At 45.6% G+C, this 25013-nt stretch overlaps 1 protein-coding gene and 1 long non-coding RNA gene across 2 annotated transcripts in view; both read right to left on the reverse strand.

Moving 5' to 3' along the window:
- Adss (adenylosuccinate synthetase) overlaps positions 1–25013 on the reverse strand; it is a 52811-nt gene that overhangs the window by 16405 nt on the left and 11393 nt on the right. The window contains exons 2-8 of the mRNA XM_089561310.1: positions 10061–10163; positions 8696–8806; positions 7854–7911; positions 5513–5558; positions 4654–4715; positions 917–998; positions 83–206 (exon numbers count right to left, since the gene is read on the reverse strand). Of these exons, the coding sequence (XP_089417436.1) occupies positions 83–206; positions 917–998; positions 4654–4715; positions 5513–5558; positions 7854–7911; positions 8696–8806; positions 10061–10163 (586 nt within the window). The remainder of the gene's footprint in view (positions 1–82; positions 207–916; positions 999–4653; positions 4716–5512; positions 5559–7853; positions 7912–8695; positions 8807–10060; positions 10164–25013) is intronic.
- On the reverse strand, positions 18318–23897 carry LOC149330673 (uncharacterized). The gene is made up of 2 exons (XR_016285712.1): positions 22765–23897; positions 18318–21645 (listed from the first exon to the last, which is right to left on the reverse strand). It is a non-coding gene; the product is annotated as an uncharacterized LOC149330673 (long non-coding RNA).

Consider the following 25013-nt stretch of genomic DNA (forward strand, 5'->3'; position numbering starts at 1 on the left):
GTCATAAAGGTAAGAGAAGAGGGTACTTCCTCCCAATGCCATGCTCAGACATACCCTCTAATTCACATTTGTCGATGCTCACCAAAGTCGATGTCCAGCAGGCAAGCGTTGGCGCCCTCTACGAGGACATTCTTGCCCTGGTGCAGGGCTTCGTGTAGGTAGGACACAGTGTCAATGACAAACGGCCGCAGCTTGGTCGCCAGCTCCTGGAATGCGAATGAGGCAGTTGAAACGGGAAGACATTGGAGTTCACACGCCAGAAGAGTCTACCACCAAAACACAGTGAACAGCACTGACAAGCTGGCCTTGTGTTGTCACGTTTTCAATTTGCAGGGTTATGAGCAATTCAGCAGAAGTAGTAAATTTAGTAGTCCTCACTCTCTGTCAGTGGCAGAACGCACAACTCCAACACACGTGGTTGCCACATCGACAACTTTCATTCATTTGCCCTTTCGTCCTAATGGGCCTTCCCTATGCCATCCTGCACCTAGCGCCCTCCTGTGTTTATTCTTGCAACTACAAGGTATATAGCGCCCTCCTGTGTTTATTCTTGCAACTACAAGGTATACAGCGCCCCCCCACGGCACTGTCTGTAACTAGGTCTGATGTTTTAGGCCTATTTTTCCATTTTTCAGCGACTAGGGTCGGTTTTGCAGTGCGTCACTTTTAGCAGGGTTCCTGCATCTCCGAAAGCCGACATTTAAACCTTGGTTTGATATGCATGCTGAAGAAGGCCACCTACACAATAATGAAACGAACTGATTTACTTCTGCAAACAGCAATGAAAACTACTCACACTTCTGCAGTCTGAATGATATGTTACATGCAACACATTACAAAGTGAAACAAAATCATGTCTTACAAGTATTGCTGGTGCTAGAGAACTGAAAGCAGGTGTGAATACATACATACATACCTTGTACTTGGCAAGCTCCGCACCTAGATCGACCTCCAGGCCTGGAAATAGCCGATGGTAAGTGGACACTAGACTTCGGAATCTGAAAGGGGGTGGGGGGGAGATAAACATTCCACTCAGACAAGTTGAACTCATGGAGCGCAGGAGTCAGCAAGCATACTCCTAATCTTAACAACCAGTCAATGCTGTGAAAGCTAATGACAAAAAACTAGAAGCAGATAGTCTGGACGAAATGACTTTAGGCACCTCAGCATGGTAAAGACTAGGCTTGTGCGCAAATGCTTGTTTTCTTGTACTGTGCGTACCGCAAAGGTTCTTAAATATACCGTATTTATTCGAATCTAGGCCGATAGTTTTTTCAAAAAAACGAGATGTAGAACTCTTATGTCGGCTTAGATTCGAGGATTTCGTTTCGAGGTTTCGTATTCGTAAAATACGAATAAATGTAGCACGCAGGTGGCGCCCCCACAAAACGCCAACGAAAGACAGCACTGTAGCCGTTGCTATCCGTAGCCGATACTGATCAAAGCACACATGAGCACTGGCTGCCATTTTGGCCTTGTTCTGTTCTTGTGCGGTGGCGTGAGCACATTCGCAGCAGTGAAGTTTTCGTGCGTGGTTTTTATCACCAACACCATGGCACCAAACAGGCGGTGCCATTATAGTGCCGCCTTCAAGCGGAAAGTTATACTCGCTGCAGAGCAGTCGTCAAATCTTCAAGCCGGGCGGGACTTTGGCGTGGATGAGAAGAATGTTCGCCGTTGGAGGGGGCAGCATAACGAAATTTTTGCTTGCGCGGCAACGAGAACGGCTTTCACGGGCCCCAAGAAAGGCCGCCATCCAGAAGTGGAGGTAGCTCTGGCCGAGTTTGTGAAGACGCAGAGGTCAGCGGCACTTCCAGTGACCACGGAAGTGCTGCAAGCCAAAGCAAGAGAGCTGGCGAGAGAGCGAGGCGTCCCCCAGGAACTGTTCAAAGCCAGCCGGGGCTGGTTGCAGAAGTTCATGAAGCACTTTGGCTTCAGCCTCCGACGTCGCACGTCCATTTGTCAGAAGCTGCCGGGCGACTTCGAAGAGAAGCTGATCTCATTTCAGCGATTCGTAATAAGGAAGAGGATGGAGCACGGCTACGCCGTAGGACAAATGGGAAACGCTGACCAGACGCCGGTATGGTTTGACATGCCAGTGGCGTGCACCGTGAACGAAAAAGGTGCCAAGGAAGTGAAAGTGCGCTCGGCCGGATACGAGAAGCAGCGCATGACTGTAATGCTGGCCTGCACGGCGGATGGCCACAAGCTGCCGGCGTATATAATTTTTAAGAGGAAGACTCTTCCAGCTCGGGAAGTGTTTCCAAGAAATGTGATCGTCCGCGCCAACGAAAATGGAAGGATGGCGAGCGATATGGTTGAGGAGTGGATCAGAATGGTTTGGCAGCGGCGTCCAGGGGCCCTCTTGGCCAAACGTTCCCTCCTCGTCCTGGACTCTTACCGTGGACACCTCACTGATGGCGTAAAAGCTGCGATTTCCGAAGCCGGTACCGACGTCGCCATCATACCCGGCGGCATGACAGGCCAGCTGCAGCCTCTTGATGTGTGCCTCAATAAGCCTTTCAAGAATCGGCTGCGCAAGTACTACGTGGACTGGCTTAGTGAAGAGCGGCGCGAGCTTACACCAACAGGCCGAATAAATCGCGCCTCGCTGGGAGTTGTAGCCACTTGGATAGCTGCAGCCTGGGATGACATCCCAGAAAGCTTGGTTGTGCGCTCATTCCGCAAGTGCTGCATCTCTAATGCACTTGATGGCAGTGAAGATAGTGCACTGTTCGAGGAGGCCAGTGATAAAGAAGTCAGCGATGATGATGACGAATGAGCGGGGGCTGATCCCGGGCTGGCGTAGCATACGTCTCTTCGCCCAACGCCGCCTCTCCTCCTCCCGTTCTCTCAAAGCTGCTTTGGCAGCTTTTTTTTTTCAACGGTCCCTCTCGGGGCCACCAATCGCGCTTCGGCAGAGCATGCAGGCGCGATGCTTCCCGCTGTGTCTCACTCGAGTTCCTCTCTCTACACCAAGTCGCCCATGCGCAGACACATGGTGCAGTCGTTTCGCGCCACGCACTTTCACGTGCGCGGCGACGTAAGAACAGTCGTGTCACGTCATAAAAACAATTGTGATAATGAGGTATAAACAGTGTTGTAGGCAGTTGTTTTTTCGGCCGGCCTACAATCGAGGTAATTTTTTTTTTTTTTTCTGTGGCCTTCAACTTTCAGGTCTCGGCTTAGAATCGTGGCCGGCCTAGATTCGAGTAAATACGGTAGTTGAGAAATTGCTTCCTGACATTCTTTGGATACGTTGACCACTTTACTTGCATACAGTGTGTAAGGCAATATACTTGGAATCTACAAAGACAGGAGCACTTTTTGTGAGCATAAGATGCAGCATACTTTGAAGTATACTCTAGAACCTCATTCATTTGAAGCTCCCTCAGACACGTCAGATTAGAAAAATGGCCCAACTGCACACTTCACATCGTGCAACTACAATGCTAGTGAAGTTTACCGACATGACCTTAACAAGGTCAATGCACAGCAGCCAGTGTAGAAATGCTTCCCTTACTAGCGGTCATATCATGGCTGCGTGAAGAACAGGATCAACAGTCTCCCATGAAAACAAACAAAACACCGTAAGCATCATGCTTAAAAACAGAAGCACAAACTTGCAGAACGAGACTCGCCTTCACCTCATGCTTCACCTCCATAACGACAGACCCACAGATGCGGGCCAAAGTGGTCATAAACGAACCAATTCCCTACAGTGCTCCCCTGCAATGCTGTCAGCGCACAGCAGTGCCGCACGACTCTCTGCCCCCATTAACGTCCATAAAAACAAACTGCGCACTGTGGCCGCTATTACTCTGTCGACACCGACGGAGAAGCTCCGACAACGTCCCTCGGCGAGCTTGCCACTGCAATTGCAACGAGATAACCAGCGCATACATGAGATAAGAGAGTGTGTGTGCCTTCTGTTGCGCAATAGCAGCAGGGTGCCCGTCTCTTACGACGTGCGACAGACACGCGTCCAGCCTTATCGCCAAGCATGCGCGTGCAGCCAGCCAGACAATACACAATGCATCCGCATCCTCGGCCTGACACCGTTAAAAGGAACACCTTCCCCAGCTCATAGGGTCTGAAGAGTCTAATGTTTAACAGTACCTTTTGCTGGGCTAGTTGGTGTGACATTGTGTTCAGGAAAGAAAAAACAGCGCTAAATTCTACACAAACCACACAGAAAGACGGACAGGACGGGCGCTGACTCCAACTAAGTTTATTGAAAGCCACATGTAGCATATATATAGCCCGAAGAAGGTGAACGCATGCGCATTTCCCACATGGAAACAACACCCACACACACACGGACGAAAACTTCTCATAATCGCGTGTTTTTTAACAATCTGTGCTCACTTCCTCGTAGGGAGATAGAAGTGGTGCTGACGCACATGCCACCCCTCTCTTTGATAAAAAAGGCTTCTGCCAGTTCGCGAGCTAATCTATCCTTACTTCTGGTTAGAATTTTAATCTCTTCAAGTCGTGGTGTACAGGGCTTTTTATTTTCATCAATGCAAGAGCAGCAATGGGCGGGAAGGTTTTCGAACGAATCTGATGCGTTCCCTAAGGACCCTATATGTTCCCCGAGCGTGCCAACGATCGTGAGATCAATCTCAAAAGTTGGACAGGTGCTAGACTTGCCTCTGCTCAAACACCGCAAAGTCGCCAACCAGATCCGCCATCCTTAGGCCCGTCCTCGAAGCCTGCATTGACCATACACACAGTGCGTTAGACAAATGGTGAAAAAGAAACAAACATACAAGTAAATAGCTGAACACAACCTTTTATATTATCAAAAGCTGTTAGCAGACTGAGGTCAGGTGAAATTTTCATGAAGCACTAGAAGAGGGTCACGACAGGTACTTTTGCAGTGCCCACTAACCAGCTACATGTCACAATGCTCAACTATACTCAGGAAATGCAAAGCACGAAGTAACTGAAATCCATTTCAAACAAGCTAACTATTCTGAAAGGTGCTGGCTGAACAAGCAACCGATACCGTCAGGTTTCCTGAAAAGGGTTTGAAGCCAGAACGAAAAAAAACAACTCAACAATGTGCTCTGTCGCACATCACTTAAACCGAATTATTAGAGGAAATGGCAGCGCCTACTGGAAAGCACAGAAGATATCCGAAAGCAGACTTTCTTCTGCCTCTAGTTAAAAAATGCATGGCGGCTAAGGTTCATATTGCCAAAAAGCTAGATGTTGAAATAAATCTCTGAATGAGTGATAAACAATGCAGTCCACTAGATTACAGAGCAATGAAGTGTCGAATTCGAAAAAACAAAAATGCTAGATGGCTTGTCAGTCAATCTAATTCCAGCAAACACAACCAAACACTGTAAAATGGTGCTCAAATTGTTGGGCCTGAATGAGCACACTCAATGTCTTGCACCTGCTGAATCAATCAATCAATCTAGGAGAATCTTCAAGAGCTGCTTTAGAACCATTAATAGATGCAGCAACACGCAGTGCTGATCAAAATAAAGCTTCCACTCACCTTGCATGCATAGGTGGGACCGATGCCCTTTTTTGTGGTACCAAGGCTGCAACAAAGATAGGAGCACCGAAGTCAGAAACACATCCAATCTTTCAAAGAGGCCCAGCGAAGATTTGGGCACTTTACGTGACTAGTCTCCTCGACTATGTGTATTACTGCCAATTATTTTGTCAACATTCGCAATTTTTTTTGCAACACCTTTATGCCAAAAATAACGAAAGAACTATCAGATTTACTTCGTATCACTTTAGAACTGCATCCTCAATAACGTTGTGTAGAGTAGGAGCCTTGAGGAAATTTGAAATAATGACCGGGACCCCTGTGGCTTCACTCAATGCTGTTACACAGTTTATATGCAGACTTGAGCTATTTTTCTTACTTCAAAAGCCTGTTTGGTACCTTACCTATTGTAAAACCTTGTTAATTTGGCCTCCGTTAATTCGAAAATTTGGAATGCCACCGGAGTCCCGCCAAACACGCATGCAAGTACTTGGCATCAGAAGCTCATTTATTCGAACACCAAGGGGCTCACATCAGTTAATTCAGACAAGCCACTGAAAGGGCGTTGAGTCGAGGTATGATAAGCTCGACAGACAACAGTCCAGATATCTCTCCATAGCCCAAACTGCACACTGTCTTCCAAGCCCCTCTGATGTGCGCGCAAAGGTAGGTAGGCCAAGAAAGAGTCCGGCCGCATAATTCCGTTTTTGGAGCTTTGCAGTCCGCCTGCAGCGACAGTGGCTATCAGCTGCCTGTACATATCAGCAAGCCAGCCGAACCACACACAACTTGGTACAACTTCCTTGTCTCTAACCTTTTTTGTTTGCTTGCTTTTTGCTGCTCCAGCGGCAATGCATGCTTCCCTCGCTACTGTCTTTCCGTTCTTCTAGTGAGCCGAAACTCCGCGCTCATCATGCGCTACTCACCATTCATGCAGTGAAGCTTCCTCACATGCGATGCCACATGTGAAGAAGCTCCTGTGCTACCGTATCGCATACTGTAAGAAGCCATAGAGACCCTTATCATTGCGAAGTAGTTCTACTTCTGACACTCCTGATAACATGCGCCAACAAAGCATTTGACCAAACTGTGAGAAATCGCTGTTGTCACGCATTTCAGTCTTAAAAGGAGATAACAATTGCCCAGATTCCCACCGCATAAATTTCGCCTTCAAGCGAACAGTTTTGGCAGTTTTGAAGGCCATTCAATAATTCGACATTTAGATAATGCGGGCGTTTTTTTTTCCACTTCCTTGAAGTCCGAATCAACGAGGTTTTATTGCACATCTCCTGTCAACTGTCGTCCGTACAAAAGAGCACCAACGACAAACAACTCTATGCAGTCTTTCCCAGCTACTAGCCTGACGAACAGCTGCTAACAAGTAGACACAGCCAAGCACCCAGATCTGATTCTTACTTTCCTGTGTCTTTTGTTCGAGGTCAACCTCCACAGCTGTTATAACTCTGCAAAACTATTCACCGCATAAAATTTTCATGCATTACTCAGAAACAGTAAAGTAGAATCTCGATGATACCAAAACTGTTGATACAAATCTTGGGACATCAATTCATTAAATACCCCAAGGCCGGAGTGCATTGTGTACAACGAGCAGAATTCCAAATGCTCCTAACGCTCTTGCATGACACCACAGGTGATACGAATGTGCATGGTGATAGAACAGGTGATATGAACACTAAGTGTTGCATGCATGTCGCTGATAGAGTGATCGCTAATCGTGCGGTATGCAGTGCAAGCAGCGTGCAGCAGCATACGGTCCACATATCCCAGACATTGCGGTCGCCAGTAACACTGTGCTCACTACGAATAGTGGAGATAAATAAACCCTGTCAGCTGTAAAAAGATCTGTGTGAATGTATTTGCCGTGCTTCTGCATAAGTATTTTGTTCATTTTGGATGACGTGACATTTTGGATCATTTGTATGTTTTCGCTACCCCATGAGATTCGTATCATCGAGATTCTACTGCTAGTACTAGGATTGTAAAAAGAGGCATTCTGTTTTGCATCACATAGGCTTGAAGCATGAAAAGTTTACACTGTGAAACAAACCTTATGATGAAGCTTACTAAGTTCAAGCTTAATACAAACATAACTAAGGCTGTAGCAACCAGAAGGAAGTGTTAAACCAGAAATGAAACCAAGAAAGGACTTGACTCTTAAGATTGTATGTGGCGAGAATGTACGTAGCGAAGATCCTAACTTGCTAAGTCGGAAGATAAGTGAAGTCAGCCTTCATATCGTATCAGACAGCATACCTTCAAAAGAGTGTTCCTTTTTTTTTTTTTGACTCTAGGAAAAATAAATCTCAAACGAAAAACTTACCTCTTGGAGCCCTTTTCAATTTCTTGAAGGCCATCCACAGCTTGGTGGAAGTCAAAAACTGCACAAAGAAAAAAAAAAATTCTCAGTAAATGGAAGTCAGCTCCATTACCAGGCAGTATCACTTTTGCCTACGCAGCTCAACATGCGCCACTAACTTTCATATCTCCAGGCACAAATGTTCCCCAACATGATTACTATTCGCTCTAAGCCTAATGCATTCTCTCTCTTCCAGTTACGACTCCCATCATTTATTACATCAACAGAAGCATAAATTCTGCATTACTTGTAAAACAGATGGTTGTACTGTCTCCCCAACTACCAAAGAAAAAACAAGTGCTCAAAAACAATCAGTCATATGGGGGCGTGATCAGCAAGTTCTGACTGTGTTGTTCTTAACTCATCCATGATATACGCCAACACGTGCACACACACATACTAAGGCACAAAATCACATGTTTGGCTTGGTTTATTGGGGTTTAACGTCGCGAAGCAACTCAGGCTATGAGGGACGCCGTAGTGGAGGTCTCCAGAATAATTTCGACCACCTGGGGTTCTTTAACGTGCACCGACATCGCACAGCACACGGGCCTCTAGAATTTCGCCTTCATCGATCACATGTATCCGACATGTTAGTTACTTTGTGATTTATCACTATGAAGATCACGATATCCCAACTGCTGCAGTTTCACGAATATTCCTTGATCACCACTCTTCTCTTGCTTTGCTAAAGCCACTCTAGAATTGCACTGAGGTGAAGCCATTTCTTTCAGTGTTCATATTCACCTAACCAGGAGTTGAAGGTTTGATGTCGTAAAAGAAACAGAGGCAAAAGCTCTACAAACCTATGTGCGACCGGTCCGATATTAGTAGCCGCGATGAGATCTGGAGACCTTTCTGCTCGTTGGCCTTGATCTCGTCGAAGAGCTGCGGAACGTTGATGACCACACCATTGCCTGCATCCCAAGCATCGCAGCATTTTCACAAAATGCACAGCCATCAGCATGCAACGAGAAACCAGCAATTTTTGCAAACATCCTTTTTTTTTAAACTAGAAAAATAAAAACGTATTTTATCACAGAACTAGCGCACAAACTGAGCCGGCAGCTCGGAACTGTGCAGTGCACCCAGGCACATGCTGAAGTAGTGTGGGCCTCTCAGTCCCTTGATAAAAGCACGCATCAACGCTTATCAGCGTTTAAAAGATAGCTATTCTGCCAGGTCAAGTGTGCGAATGAGCTGATCCGATGCTGCTTTGAGGCTAGACTTTGAAAGAAGTTTTGATGCAAAGTTTCAAATCAGTTTTGAAAGCGAATGACAACAATAGGAGCTAAATGCAATCCACACTAAGCAAACGAGAGAACACTGGGTATATACAGCTAAACCCCGTTACAAGAAACAAGGAGGTAATAGACAATCGGAAATAAGTGAGACTTGTCACTCACTTTATTGGCCACCCTATCTCCCCCACTTTGGCGTTTTGACGAGGAATGACTGCAATGTGATCACGCACTCAAAGCAGGTGCGCTCTTAATCAGTTGTGCTTCGTGCACTACAGTGCCGCTACATGGGTCTCCTTATATAATTAATTGCCCGTTTTGCGTAAAAGAGCTTTCTCTACAAAATAACACTGCACAGAAGGCTTAAATTTTTACAATTCCCAATCAGCAAATCAAAAACATTTTGGTACTTTTCATATCCCTGAACTCCACTTATCTTGAAATTTTCCATATTTACAACTTCAAGTTACCGAGGGCTAAGTGTACTACTGTTCTGCAAAAAAACGCTGTCAACACAGATTGCCAGCAAGTGCAGCTTCAGTGCATTAGAAGGCGCATTGACACATGCCAATCAGACGGAAGTGAACAGTCGCATTTTCCGCTAAGTGAAACTACTGCGAACAAGCTATTGTGGAACTCCTAGCAACTGGACAACAACACAAACATGGCGAGAGATTGGTAAGTAATGAAAACACGAAACCCTGCTCACAAAAGACCTCTCATATAACTGACAAAAACTCCTCTCCAGTACTTGTCTGTTATAGAGTGGTTCAATTGCATATGTTAACTGTCAACCAGGTTTTTAGTTAATTTTAAATCACAGTTTTTAACAGCCGGACAGTGCAGCTTCCAGTGGTAGACGAGCCTCCCGTGTCTTTCCACAGGCTAACTCTTTGCAGAACAAGACGACACTGATGCGGTTGAACTCACCAACAACACCCGTGCATTTGGTGTTGGTCAGCCCGCTCGGCAACAGGTGGAAGTCATAGCAGACACTCTCCACGACAACCGTGTGCCCCGCATTGTTGCCACCCTGCGGAGATAGCGACAAATGAAGATAATGAGACCGCACTGCCGACACAATGTTGCCAGCAACCTTTTGATCCCTCGCCTCTGGCTTCTCCAAACGCACAACTTTTGTCTGTTGTTCCAAGTGCGTGAAATGAGCTTAAGAACTGTTAACTTGCCCCAACCCTCGCGGCAATATTTCTCGAGCGTTTGCATCGAACACCTGCTGCCCACAAATGTGCTTCCTTTCCCTTAGAACCTAGTCTGTTAACCTAAAAAATAACGAGATTCCCCTTTCCTTGTGTTACAATTCGGACAAGTATGTCTCATCTACTGCATTTCGGTCGCGATACAATTTAACTAAAGTTCACTCCACAATCTACACTGCTCTTTCAGTATCCTGATCTCACTTCCTTTGTGTACCTTAATGCACAGCCCTTAGTTTAATCGTTAGCCTTCAAGACAAAGCCTCATACCTAAGAACTACTGATACAACTCTTATTATATGCTTTAAACTTGAAGAATGTTAGTAAACTGGTATCCGCAACATGAAAACGCCTGTACTGATTCACTCAGATCTGACAATTTTCCGAGGCCAAGAAGTTTAAAGTGGAGTGATCTTCTAGACTCTATACTCCGTTTCATACACAGCAGGCAACGCTGCCAAAGCTAGTGCGCCTGTTCGCACAGGCTAGGTCCGCAAGCGAAAAGTAGTTCACCATACAGCCAAAGCGAACACAAACATATTTCATAGCGACAAATCTTAAGTGCCGTGACTGGCACCTCCTGGACTTCGTTTTACCTCTTACCACATTTTCGTCCTGCGTCTCGTCGAGACTTCGAGAAGCAAAAAGTACACGTGGCGGTATGATACGCGGTTGGTAGGGCGAATCGCTTCTGCTAAATCCGCTCCCAAAAAGTAGTTCACTCTCCGTGAAAATTATGGCCAGAGAGCCTGAACATTGAGCGCCTCACAGCTTCGACCGTGACTTTCAATGTTGCCACATCGTTTTATACTGCTCTTTGTATTTGTCCAAACAATGACCGGAGTTTCGAGAAAAACGAATGATATGTGGCAGAGTAATATGGTTTCACGGACGCACTACTTCAGCAACCTCCGCAGCGTTGTCTGCTATGTATGAAACAGAGTATACACAAATGTCCCCTTGTCAAGCTAAAATGCGCTTTGGCCGGAGAATATCGGCACGGACAGAGGCAACATGACCTTTATGCCAACAACCTTTCCGACACAGCCCATTCAAGGCAGCCCTCAGAGGCGAAGCTGCCAGCCGTCAATACACCGCGTTGCATAAACAAATGATGCAAGAACCTTCAGGTCTTGCATCACCTGGCAAGGAGAGACGTCACACGCCAACATATAAAAACAAAAAACGAACGCAGCTAAACAAATGGCAATTGACAGGTGCCCCACAGCTGGGCTCTGAGAAACGTGCCAAGTTTTTGTTCGACAAAGTTGCGCCGGAGCCAACAAACTTGCGGAGGTGACGATCTTTGAAAGACAACAACCTAGCAACAACAGGCAGCAGCTGTACGGGGAACAAGCTTAAACCTTACAAGGCATGGAGAGGAACGGAAACGACCAGAAAGTGACCGAGCTTTCTGCTGCCTTATTGACAAAAACAGCCTGTCAGGCAGGCAAATGCTGAACAAGCAGGGGAGGTTCAGATATGCAGCACAGAAGCTAAGCTTTTTTTCTGAAAGCAGCTCTCTTATCACCCGAATTTCAGGCGTGGATGCAATCCTCTCCAGCCCTATCATCCCGGAACTCCAGAGTAACTCGACAGGAACTCCAGAGACTAAGTTTCCTTAAGAGTTGCACACTAGCCATGCTCTCCTTGAGGCACAGTGAGTTCAAACTGAGGTAGTCCTACATCAATAGATTGCTGGATTGCAATGACAAAGAGACCACTTTCACTGAAAATGGAGCTTTTATAGGCTAGCAAATGACAGAAATAAAAGTACAGGCATAACCGTCGCTTGCCATTTTCATAACAAACTGCAATGGTGTCAATGCTTTTTTCAGTTTAGATAAATGGGGTTTAAAATCCCAAAGTGACTCGGGCTGTGGATAATTTCGACCTCCTGGAGTTCTTTAGTGTGCCCTGACATTGCACAGTGCGTGGGTCTCTAGCATTTAGCCGGCATTGAAATGCGACCCCCATGGCCGGAAACTTTCTTTCGGTAGAGCACCGTTGAGGCAAGGCTGCGCCACAATTAAATTCGCAATTTACTTCACAATTCACTTCAAAAGAAGTGAACACAGAGCCCTTTTGTGATACAGACATCGTGAGATTGAGCCTAATAGCGGGATATCAAGATGTTCCATTCTCATATCAAATTTGCTCAGCAACAAGCCCATGTGGCTACTGCACAAACATCGGCATAGCCATGAAGGGCCAAGAAATTGATTTTTACTAACGAAAATTTGGTAGAGATGCCTCCATTATCCCTTAGACAATGGTTAACCACACTCCCTGTCCAATAACCAGGTGCCCTAAAGTTTTTTCGAGCAGCTTGCTATTACAGTAGCGTAACACCAGCAAATCTTCAATACAGCAGTTACAAATATGACTTTGCACACCGTTAATCAACCTAGAATGCACATTTAAAAATGATTAATTTACTGCTTGAAATTACCATTTCTAAAATGCGCAATAATGAGCTACCAACCTGCACAGCTAAACAATGCACTAACTGGGCCACAAACAAGCGAGAAGTGTTATCAGCTCAATGCAGCCCTGAACGACTTGGATGGAATTGTGGTCTAGGTTGTCAAAAATCAATGGAAGGTGTGGCTATATTTTTCAGCTGTAATATTTGCACACTCACAGTGACATTAGCTCTTCCAGTACCATTTTGCTGCACTTATAAATGCCCAAATAAAATCACAGTCAACTCATAAGCTGAGTAAAAAAAAAAAGCTGAAGGGATGCAAACCCTATGCAACACCCCTAGCAACAATTGAGAATACTTGTTTCATCTTGCACTCACTCGTTACAAGTCCAGGGTTTACTTGGGTTCAAAAAACAATATCGGATATGACCTGCCACCTGTTCACCATTTGTTAAAAATCAAGTTCACATGAAGCATCATAGATAGACGGCATGTTTGGCTCTTGTATTCGCTGCGGTGCAGTTCACAGCACACTCTCCATGTTTGACCTAAAACGTATTGCTATGCGTTGTTCCCTGTTCTGAACAATACCGCCCTAGCAAATTGCTCAAGCACGCACAACTACGGCTCTTCATTGCTCACAACTCGGTAAATGTAAACCTAAAAATGTGTACACGTCAGCAAGAGTTGTTGATGGGCTAGCGTTTGCGCTCGTCCTGCCGTGTCTTCAGTCTTTGTGTCCTCTTTTTTGCTTGTAACCTGTCATAGCATTATATGTGTTGACGTATCTTTCGAAAATGAAATATTATATTTCTCATTTATCAGTGTATGTTTTCTTGGGAACAAATGCTGTGTTAAGGTAAGAAACAGGCCCTACATTATCCACCATTCCCTATAAACCCTCGAGTTGTGCATTTAGTCCAAAATGGGTATTTCAAAATAGGGGAGAAAAAAAAAACGGCCCGCAGAGTGCAGGTTCTCCCGATATACCTGGCACTCAAAAGGTTAACGTAACGTGACACAAGTTGCAGCGTGGGTCAACGCCACAACAAACTCGGACATCATTTCATGGAGACCACGAACACAATATCTCAGAGGGGGCTGATGTCTAACTATACCAGCTAACACTACAAAAACGAGTTGATCCCTTAACGACATTAAACCAAATCGACCCCTTTCCCGCGTCGCTCGCCACGACCATGAAAGGCCGGCAGTCCCTAAGGTTGCGGCACAAGCGAACAGAACAAACGCACAGAGAAAGGAAAAAAAAAGACAAAAACAAACACGCCCAGAAACAACAAAGGACACCCGGGTCTCGGAATAGAAAGCAGGAATGGCGTAGAGTCAGGGCCACAATGAGTGGCAGGAGATCGTACGCACACGCCCACTCGGAGTCTTCTTCCCGCCAACCGCAGCACCTCTTGAATACCCCCCCCCCCCCCCCCCCCCCCCCCCCCAGAGACAAGAATAAACCCCCTCGGATGCCACGGCCAGATGTGTGTGTGCGTGTGCCGACCCACGATACGCTGAATGTAGTAGCGGGTTGTGTCGCAAAATCGGGGCAGGCCACCGGCCAGGACTATGCAGCTTGCCGGGCTGAGAATCTCGTTTCAAGTTTTTTGTTTAATTCGCTCAGGCATGCAGGGACAAACGCACAAACAGGAAAAAGCAAAACTTCTTCCGTATAATTAGTTCGCTTTGTCTGCGAACCTAGTTCGTTAACTTTACCTTCACGGAAAACTAATGAACAGCTCAGCGAGCGAAAGGAACAACAAGAAATGTGTACTGGCTCTAGGCAACTGTGTTTGTCGCTCATGAACGCACGGAGACGAGCAAGCTTGTATTTTCATCTCTACAAATTCTTAAAAAATAAAAAAGGCTACAGTACCTCTGGGATGGTTCAAACATTGATTTGCAAGAAAGAATCTACGCAATGGTAAGCTACTTCAGAACGACAGAAAAAAATCCTATTTAATTCTCAACTTTTCCTCTGGTCTGGTGGTCGGCTTCTATAGGGTGAAATGCTTGGGAAATGGGTCTTTGACCCCGCCTTGAGAAGACTAAAATATCTCGTGCCATGGTGCTCTTATGCCTCAGATTACCTTGCGTCATAAAAATTCACGATAATCTTAGTTCTACACCAGCAACGCTTTCAAACGCCAATTTGAAAACAATGTTTCAATGTCACTGAAGCAAAACACCTTTTACTTTGGAGCACAGGCATTTTCCTGGTGCCAAGGAAAGGCAGAAAGTACCTGAGTATATGAATGGTTGGTTGGTTTATTGGGGTTTAACGTCCCAAAGCGACTCAGGCTATGAGGGACGCCGCAGTGAAGGGCTCCGGAAATTTCGACCACCTGGGGTTCTTTAATGTGTTCTGGCATCGCACAGCACACGGGCCTCTAGAATATATAAATGATTTAGTAGAAAGCCCATTATAACGATTCAAAGCCTCCAGAGATAACAATGCACTCATCACTGTAAAGGTGCTCTGAGACAGGGCACATAACTAGGACAAACCAGCACATTGAGAAAGCTAAACCTCTCTTACCAAAGAGAACTTCCCATTTGCCCTTAAGAGGGCTCACCAGCTACAAGGCAACTCAGATTTGAACTTTTTCTGTCGATAGATGGCAGCACCTGAGTACCCCAAAAAGGAGGGAAGTTCTATTGCCCCTCCAGGTGTGTAAACTACACCGCGACCCTTGACCGCGACACGAAAGTATTCGTTCTTCCGCGTACAAAAAGTAGACCCAGAATTTTCTGTAGGTATGCGGCCAAGGTTCTGGGGACCGAAGCACAAAAAAGTTAACCCATATCAAGCCATTGAGCACAGAAGGATGTGGGGGGTCATACAATGGACCATTTCCCAGTAACCCACCAATGTAGCGTTTCCGGTTTGGGTTGCCTAAGCTTCCTTGAGTCTTTTCTGCGAAAATTCTTTTACAATGTTAGGGTGGGGTTACTGGTTTCGCCCGAGCAGACAGGTGTGGTCAGTTAAAATGGCGGAAGAGAGGCTTGGTGCATCCGCAGGACATTACCCGGAAAAGGTTCCATTGTGTTTAACACCTATGTAGTCAGTCTCTAAATAAAAGGAAAGAAAGGATCGAGCTCCTAGCACAAGGCCTTATAACTGGTTTTCTTCCCATTCCCGCGTAGCCTTCCTTACATAGCTACAGAAGCATGTCCTCGGTTGTAGTGACAGCCTGTAGCTTACTTTGCCTAGTCTCGTACGAGGTTTCCCAGCGCCGAACACCCATCTTCCGCTTCTCAGCACCAACAAGGCACCACGCAAATCAAAATTGGATGAAACTTAAAAGGACGAGAAGTGGGGTTTGCAAAAGCACCGAGAGCGTCGTGTAGCTATGCATGGTGACTGAACGGAAACTTTGGCATTGCATAAGCGAGTGCTTGCTTAGCTCTGTTTACATGAACCAGTAACGCCAGGTTGAGTCGGGGGTCGGGCTGAGGGAAGTCAATCCAACTCGACCGACGCGTATATACATCAACTCGATTTTAGCTAGTCGAGACCGGTTCATAAGCAGTGACACCAAGCGTCCAGCACCGCATTGCGAGCGAGCAGTGGTAGCATCCAAGATTCAGCGTTGTCGGTAACGCGTTACTTTTTTCGGTAACTTAGTGACGTACTATAGTTACCATTTGGGAACTGTAACGGGTCACGTACTTACGTTAACATTTTTCGGTAACGTGAAGTGTCACGTTACTAGTTACTTTTTTATTTAAATTGTCCCCCTCCGCCCCTTATTAAAGAAAAACAAACGCCGAAAATGATGTTGCAAATAAACAAAATGTACCGGTGTTCTCGACGACCATTGTTGCGGCTCGCATGCATGGCAAAAAACACCTGCCCTTGACGACGCACTCAACTAAAAAAAAAAGCACGAACACGCAGTCACACACTTGTCTTCACCCCCAAACCACTCACATCCACAACTCTAAAGAGTGGATGCATGCCGAGCCATCAATGGAACATTTGTAGAAATCTGTAAGTCAGTTTCTGCGTAAGCTTGTTTTCCAGCCAAAAGGTCTCGTTCCCACGCGACACACTCGCATTCCCTCTTCTGAGCAAACTCATGAATGTCGCCAGTTTACTTCAGGATGGCCCCAAGAGAGCCGTCGAAAGAATACAATGGTACAGCACAGAAAAGGGGATTGCAGTCAACCTGCTGTTTCTATCTGCAATTGCGGCTACGTTTCAGGTTATTGAGTTCCTAAGCGAGCGAAGCTGACCTCGAACACCTTGACGTAAACACTCACATTTTTGCGGTAATTATGCAGGTTCAAGTAAAAAAAAAAATTTTATGTGCGCTAATATATTTTTTCCGGAACTATGACATGTAAGCATTTCTTTATTGCTACACAATCTCCGCGTAATTTCGTAAGCAGAAGCACACCAAAATTACTGTAGAGTTGTTGAGTTCAGCTATGTTTTCTTTGTGAAGTTGGAATTAAATGAAGTGTGAGCTTTATAAAATTGTTATCTTCAGTTCTTACAGCGAAGACGCACTCAATAAAATTTATTGCCATGGAGTAACAGCAAAGTAACGTGCGATAGTTTTTTTCGGTAACGGTAACGCGTTACCGTTTTTTGTGGGTAACGTAGGGCGGTAACGCGTTCTTTTTTTTTAGTGTAACGAGTAACGTATTTAGTAACTTTTTTTCGGTAACGCCTACAACACTGCCAAGATTGAGGCACACCACCGCTGCTTCAGAGGTGCGACAGCGCAAGTGAAAAACAAGTTTGCATTTATCCTCTCCCCTCCGTTTTTTCGGCCCGGCAGCGTTCACAAGCACATCAGGGCAGGGTGGAGATAAGTCAACCCCCGATCCCTTGACTCTTGACTCGACACGGCGCGTTTACGTGAACCCAGTAACTGGTTTTTGACCCGATAACTCGACTCACGTGTGCTTTGGTGCGAACAATGCCTTACTGTGTGTGCTGCGGGAGGGGTGGGTGGGGGGTGAGGTGCTTTTGGGTGTGGCTTTGCATCCCGCTTCCTTTTCGCACCACAAGCTCGACAAAAAAAGAAAAGAAGAATCCTTTCGAAATACAGCCCAAGCAAGAAAAAAAGGAAAGAAAGAAATCAAGTTCGTCCAGGTTGTAAAAAAAAAAAGTGTGCGCACGAACACAGACAAGCAAGAAGTTGGTGGCAGAGTGTAGTAGCGACAAAATAATTTGTCGCCAGGTGGAGCCACATCGCACTAGTAAAATTTTAGCACGAAATTCAAATCCCCGCTGAAAATACATACACAACTTTCAGAGCCTGTAAAATACAAACACTTGGTTCGATATGGATAAAAATTGCGGCTTAACAATCAAGAAAGAAAAACGGAGGAAATGTTGCGGACGAAATTTTGATATTTGGCTTAGTTTTTTCCCAAGATGACATGAAAGTTCGACATATCTAAAAGCACCATTTTTCTGGAACTTTGCGTCTAATTGGTAAAAAAATGAAACTTAAACAATAAAATCTGTCCGCAACATTTCCTCTATTCACTAAAGACGAAAACGCTGCCACAAACCTCATGAAAATCGAGCCATGTTTAGACACGGTATAGCTTCTGAAAGTTCCCATGTATTTCCTATGGACACTGCCACTGGTGAACCCTCTTAACACCCGCAATGCCTACAATTAAAGCTTGCAATACCAAACCCAAAGCAACAGGTTTCCTCGCTTTGACATCTGGTACAGCCATAACGCTGCACTTCTGCAAAGTTTTGCTTTTTCGTCTCTCGCTGAATGTTGCAAGATATCTCACTTTGCGTCGCAAAACAGAAGGGCCGTTTCCTGGCACGAAGTGATATCACAGAGTCAACTGAAACGGTGTAATCCATCAGAGGCTACATTTCCTGTCAAGCACTTCCGATAAACCACGCAGACCCATTTTTTACCCCCCCGTCCTTATCATCCGCTAAGAGCTCTCCAGTGCAAAGCAATCAGTTGGCACCCACACTTCTGATATGACGTTAGTTCTGTGTAAACCTCCGGGAAGCCGACAAGACGAAGAAAAAGGAAAGGCACATCATGGGAAAGTTCAAGTTTTTTTCCCCTCTTCAAGAGTTCAAGGAGCTGGTCCTGGCAAATGTCAAAGGGCGCAGGGTATCAAGGGGTCAACGGCTATTATAAGACTTGTCGCACATTACTGCATGTACACACGTTTAACATGCGTACTTTTCTACAGGAAATAACACACACCTAAGTGTACACTTTGGTATGTAAAAGCACAAGTGTTCCAGCATGAAAAAAAAAAAGTGAATTCATAAGTTAATACCTTTTTGAAATACTTAAAATTAAACTTGAAGCACTTATATTCAGCTGTCCACCTGCGACGTCAAACTTGGACCTATTATGTACTGCGACCTATTAGGCCCATCCTATCTAATACTACATGCAATCTTGAAGGTATAAATAAAAAAAATAAAGCTTGGAAAGCTGCATGGATCCCTGCAGTTATGCAGTCTCCCGTTCTTATCTTAACCACCTTAGTGCTTAAGCTTAAGCTTAGTGTGCATGCAGTGCACAAGTGTGCAAAATCAATCAAGAAAAACCTGCATTGCTTCCTCTTAATTAAAGTGCTTTAAATTTAATTGGAACTTGATGCTGACCACATTAAAGCAGCTGTCTTTGGGCAGTCCCTAACACGTAGGGTCGCCACACCTTATTCATGATCCAATGGGAAACACACCTTCCTCACAAAGTAAAGCGGAAGATAGGAAGGCACAGAATCCACCACTCTCATAGCATCAATAGTCCTACCACAATGGCTTAATCATTGCAGCGTTCAGTTGCAGAGCACGACAATGTGCAATCAAATCTTGTCTTAACCCCAAGTGGTTGAAATTCATGCAAATCTCGACACTATGGCACCTTGCTCTCTCTTCCCCCTTTCACTCACTCTTTCATTCCTTACCCCTTGGCGTGGTTGAGATGTCCACAAATAAAGTAATAAAGTTACTATGCCTTCAGCTTTTTCACAACCAATTTTACTTAACAAAAGATCGAGAATGACTGAATGATTTCCAACTACTACTTTAGAGGTGAAGATAATAACTGCAAGCAAACCAATACCTCACAGAAGCCTGAGAAAGACAAGAACATTCTGTACTACTACTATTATATAAAAGTCACACCTATTACTGTAATAGCAATCATAACAGCAAAGGCATTAATATTATCATCAGGAACAACACAACCACATGACAACTAATGCAAGATTTGCAATCAAGGTGCGACGTTATGTATTAAGACTAATAATTCTCACCACGACCATTTATCAATACACTATAAGTAAACAGAGCCAATCTTTTTACCAGAGAACATCTGCTTAGCCTTCACAAGACAAGCTGTCCAACAACAAAACAAACATGCGCAAGACAAAGAAACGAAGAAGTTAACTAGGCAAGAATACCACATCCACCTTCCTCACGACCAATTTTACTTAAAGGGATGCTGAAAGGTTTCCCAAAAAAATTGAGTGAAGAGATGCACATTACAGTTTTCCACCCTCGGAATTCGAATTTCTCATCCAAATTAGGCAAAGGAAAGCGCAAACCTATTTTATTTTGGCGAAAAGTGCAGCAGCAGCCTCGAGCCAGCTCGCGCGCCTCGTTGCCGCCTGTGAATGGTTGGGCGCCTCGTGACGTGAACACTGGCGTTGGCTCGGTGAGCCCGGCTCGGTCGCCGCCGATGTAGTACAAGAAGCGCGGCGCGCGGTGGTTCGGGCAGTTGGTTTGATGCTTATGTCACGATGGAACACATCGAAGATTACCAGGAGGATCTTGGCGTCATCCCCTACATGTGCTTACGAACCAATCGCAAAGAGCAAACCGCTCCAAGGAAGCAACGATGCTGGCGCAAGCAGCGCTTTTGGCTTGAACGAAAGCGAAGTGTCAGCATCTCCACGTGTTGGAAATGTCTTTTAGTAAGCACACTTTTCTAGCCAAACTTCATTCAGAGATACAATAAATTAATTTTTAAGCGAGCAAATGTAGTATAGCACTGCTCCACAAAATTTTCCTAACGCAATGTAAGCGGGATGCGATCGTCGGCATTGTTGTCTTGCCGCTTGTCGGTGCTGCCGCAAATCTGCTTGTAATTCTCACAGACCATTGACATGCGCAAGAAGTTATCAGGCTCTTTTTGCACGCAAATTTTATGCTGGCATCGCTTCATGGTCGCTGCGTGCCGGCTCGGTTCATAATGCACGCGTAAAACAGAAGTTCGCGGCGCTTTGCGGCAGAACTTGTCGAGGTGACAAACGTGTGCCTCCCGTTCTGCGTGCCAAGATGGGATCTGGCAGTAAATTGAAATCCTTGTTTAGGCGAGTTGCTTCATACTGCAAGCCCTTGTAGGAATATCTCCATCCGTTTGCGCCCGCCTTTATCGTGCTGTTCTCAGATCAAGCGACCAGTGATTTTTTTCACTAACTCGATGGCCTCGTGCTGCAACCGAGCAGGCCGAGTCGCAAGGCTGGCTGTAGCACACGTGGCGTACAATTATATACTACTATTATTAATGTATGAAGCCATGCTGCACTCGGCAATTTTTTACGACTAAATGTGTTATCATAAATGTATTCCTGGCAGAACACTTTACTGGTATTGGCTGCATTAGAACTTGAACAGACTTGTCAGCCTTGTCATCACTTTTAGAAAAGTTCGATGCAGGGTCCTCAGCAGCATCTGCCAGTGGCATTCGACTTGTTGCACAGTCCTGATTTGTACTGCTGTTTGGTGTGCATTCTTGACTGTCTGGTGCGCAGCCTCCAGGTGTGATGTCATTTTCCATGCAGTCTTGATTTGCACTATCGTCTGGTGTGCAGTCTTGATCTTGCAGCAGTTCGGCAAGGACCTGAAAGGCATAAGCCATATGATGTTATTGTTGCAAACAGAACAAAAGTGTCCTTCAGTATGAGTAAAATCTTCTGGTTTATTTCGCAAACTATTTTGTTGATTGGCGAGCTCTGTGGAAAGTGAGATCATTTATTATATACCAGGTGTTTCTTTAGAAGGTCCAAAATTTGTTTTAAAAAATGGGTAACTAACCTTGTATTAATTTTATCCCTGGGGCTATATTGAGGGATATGGCATACACCAGTAATAGGCAGAAGGTTTCCATTAGTTCACTAAACTGCATATCTTAATTAAATTTTTATTTTCATATTATGTTGTATTTGCAGATTTGGAGCACCTCCTGCAAATACTGTAGCCAAAAAAAAAAAATCTCATTAAAAACTTACACCCTGACAGGCAACTTCACGCGCTAACACAGCGCCAGCGGGCGCGTCCGACGTAGATCGCTCAAAAAAAAAAAAAGAAAGTGTACGCTTTGGGGCCAGACTGCAAGCGCCATGACTGCGCACATTGGGCGCTGACGAGGCGGCTATCAGCGAGGCCCCAGTCGAAACCAAACTGAAAACGAAACGCCACGCGCCCGTATACCAGAAACATCTGCAAAGAGTTTTCTCGGCGCGCCGAGCACGAAGAAAAATGTGCCGCGTACTACTCCCTATGTTCTCGCCACTAAGGGCTACGCATGAATCCCAGAATATCTGAGCTCCAACATAATTAATTAAAGAGGCTGCATATAACGTCTTTCCACGAGCTCGCTCACCGAACGAAGTTCTCTGCTCACGCGCGGCGCGCAGTCTCCGGTTGTGAGGCGCACTTCGCGTCGCTCCACCTCTTGCAGTATTAGTAGCAGTTTAAGATTTTTATACAGCCAAAAAATTTAGGGCCGAGGTCTGATATGAGTAATGCTGTACGAGATGCATGATGCATTCCTGCAAGCTTAACTGCAAAGCACTGATTTTGTAAGCTGCAGTTTGCTGCCGTCCTGACGTTCTCATTCAAGCGCCGTTCATCTTACTACTACCGAAAGTCTTGCATCCACGAAATTACGCGCCATACACTACACAGAACCCCGGTTCGCGCAGTCAAATTCTCATAGAGTTAATACACAAATTCTTACCTCGAGCTTCCTCCTTTTCGCGAAAGCTGGCCTCGGTGGCGGTGACGAGCTCCTGTGCGCGAAGACAGGCGGTATTGCGCCGGGTTTCAGTCGAGCTGACTTTGTTGACAGGCCCAATGAACGTATTATCGACAGGCTCTGGTTATAGTCTTCATCACGAAAGTGGTCAGAGCATGGCACTGTAGTCTTTGAGGGCTTGAAATCCCTTCGCTTCACAGCAGCGACCCACCTCGCTGAAAGCTCCTTATTTTGCGGGAAATAATGAAAGACCACATCGTCGCGGCCGCTGGTGTTAGTGCAGCCGAAGGCTGCGCAGAACGCCGGCATGGTGGTCCACCGCTTCACTCGATGCTGCACACGTTTCTGTACGTCACCACAAACATAAAAACGCACAAATACAGGAACACACGGCAGATCGAAGCAGCTTACGATGGCACGCACGCAGAGACAAGCACGGTCGCGGAGGCTGCGAGGCGGCGGAACACCAATGTTTACGTCACCACCCCACGGTTTCCGGTTTGGGCTCGCATCGCCAGTGTCATCAGCAGCGCTCGGCGGGCAGCGAGGGGCGGAGCTACCGCGCAATTTTAAACGGTGATTACGTCGCTCCTAAGTGATTAATCTGGAAAAAAATTTCCCCCGCATGATTTTTAAGGTTCCCGCATCCATACGTGAGCATCTTAATGAATTCGAAAATCTCTTCAGCTTCCCTTTAATAAAACATTGAGAATGACTGAATGATTTGCAACTACAACTTTAGAGGTGAACATAATAACTGCAAGCAAACCAATACCTCACAGAAGCCTGAGAAAGACAAGAACATTCTGTACTACTACTATTATATAAAAGCTACATCTATTACTGTAATAGTAATCATAACAGCAAAGGCATCAATATTATCATCAGGAACAACATAACCACATGACAACTAATGTCAGATTTGCCAATCAGGGCGAAACGTTATGGAGATTATTAAGACTGTAATAATCCTCAGCAGGACCTCTTATAAGTGATCTAAGTAAACAGGACCATTCTTTTTACCAAAGAACATCTGCTTAGTCTTCATAAGACAAGCTCTCCAATAACAAAACAAACATCCACAAGAAAAAACCAACTAAGAAGTTAACTAAGCAAGAATACCACATCCTGTTTACGACGTCCAGACGGCTACACTAGACTCAGACCCCGACTGCAACCTCGCAAATACAGCAGCTTCCTGGCACGCGCCATCTAGACAGATCAGCTCCTGAAACAAGCATCACTACACAGCACAAATGGTGCTCAATTGTCTGGTCTCGAGAGCAGCGCACTTGGACGATAACGCAAGAGGCAGCAACAATGAGTTGTAACACTACCTGATAAGAAAGCGGTTGCAGCCACCGCAATCTGGCCGGGAACTCCCCTAACTGCGTCACCGGTCACCTCACAACTAAGACTGCATTGTCGATTGCAAGTTTGAGGGCATTCATTACACACGTTCAGAGAAGCCCCTCCGCGATAACTCAGCAGAGACATTCCTCTAGCATAAGCAAAGCTCAAAAGACCTCCTCACGCAACCAGCCTCAAACAGCAGCAAATCTGAAGGTACGAGATGCCTTAAAGGTGCGCTGAAGAGGAATCTGAACTCACATTTTTACCGCTGGAACTCAATCTACACGTCCTGAGCATTCTTGGAAACTTCGAATTATTGCCCTGTGCGGCCTATTTCCCTAATTTAGATCGGATTAACGCCGGGCTCCCGCCTTCTTTCTTTAATTCCCTGCAAATGGTGGGAGGAGTCGACCAACCTTTCACCCAGTCCCGGGGCGGCTTCCCGCTCTGCCATCGGCGGAGTGATACGTCGTGATCGGCGAAAGCAAACAGTCCATGCATATTTTTATTTCCGTGTGCCTACATTTGCAGCTATGCTGTCTCTGACTAAACCTATTTATTCACGGAAGCCTAAACGAAACAAAATAAAAGCGAAAGCAAAGCCGCCACGCGACTACCTGAAAGGCACTCCACGCGTCGGTTGTCTCTTCCCACCTTATGCGGGGAATTCAAAAAAAAAAAGACTGGAGCCAACTGTTTAATTAGGGAAATCGGCCGCACAGGGCAATAAATCGAAGTTTCTAAGAACACTGGGGATGTGTAGATCGAGTTCCCGCGGCAAAAAGACGAGTTCAGATTCCTCTTCAGCGCACCTTTAACAAAAGGCTCCATCAAGAGTAAGGCAATTCATCATTCAATGGTTTTCAAGAAAGGGCTTC

The sequence above is a fragment of the Amblyomma mixtum genome, chromosome 9 (assembly GCF_055824585.1).
Source record: "Amblyomma mixtum isolate Tamu chromosome 9, ASM5582458v1, whole genome shotgun sequence".
Classification (NCBI taxonomy): domain Eukaryota; kingdom Metazoa; phylum Arthropoda; class Arachnida; order Ixodida; family Ixodidae; genus Amblyomma; species Amblyomma mixtum.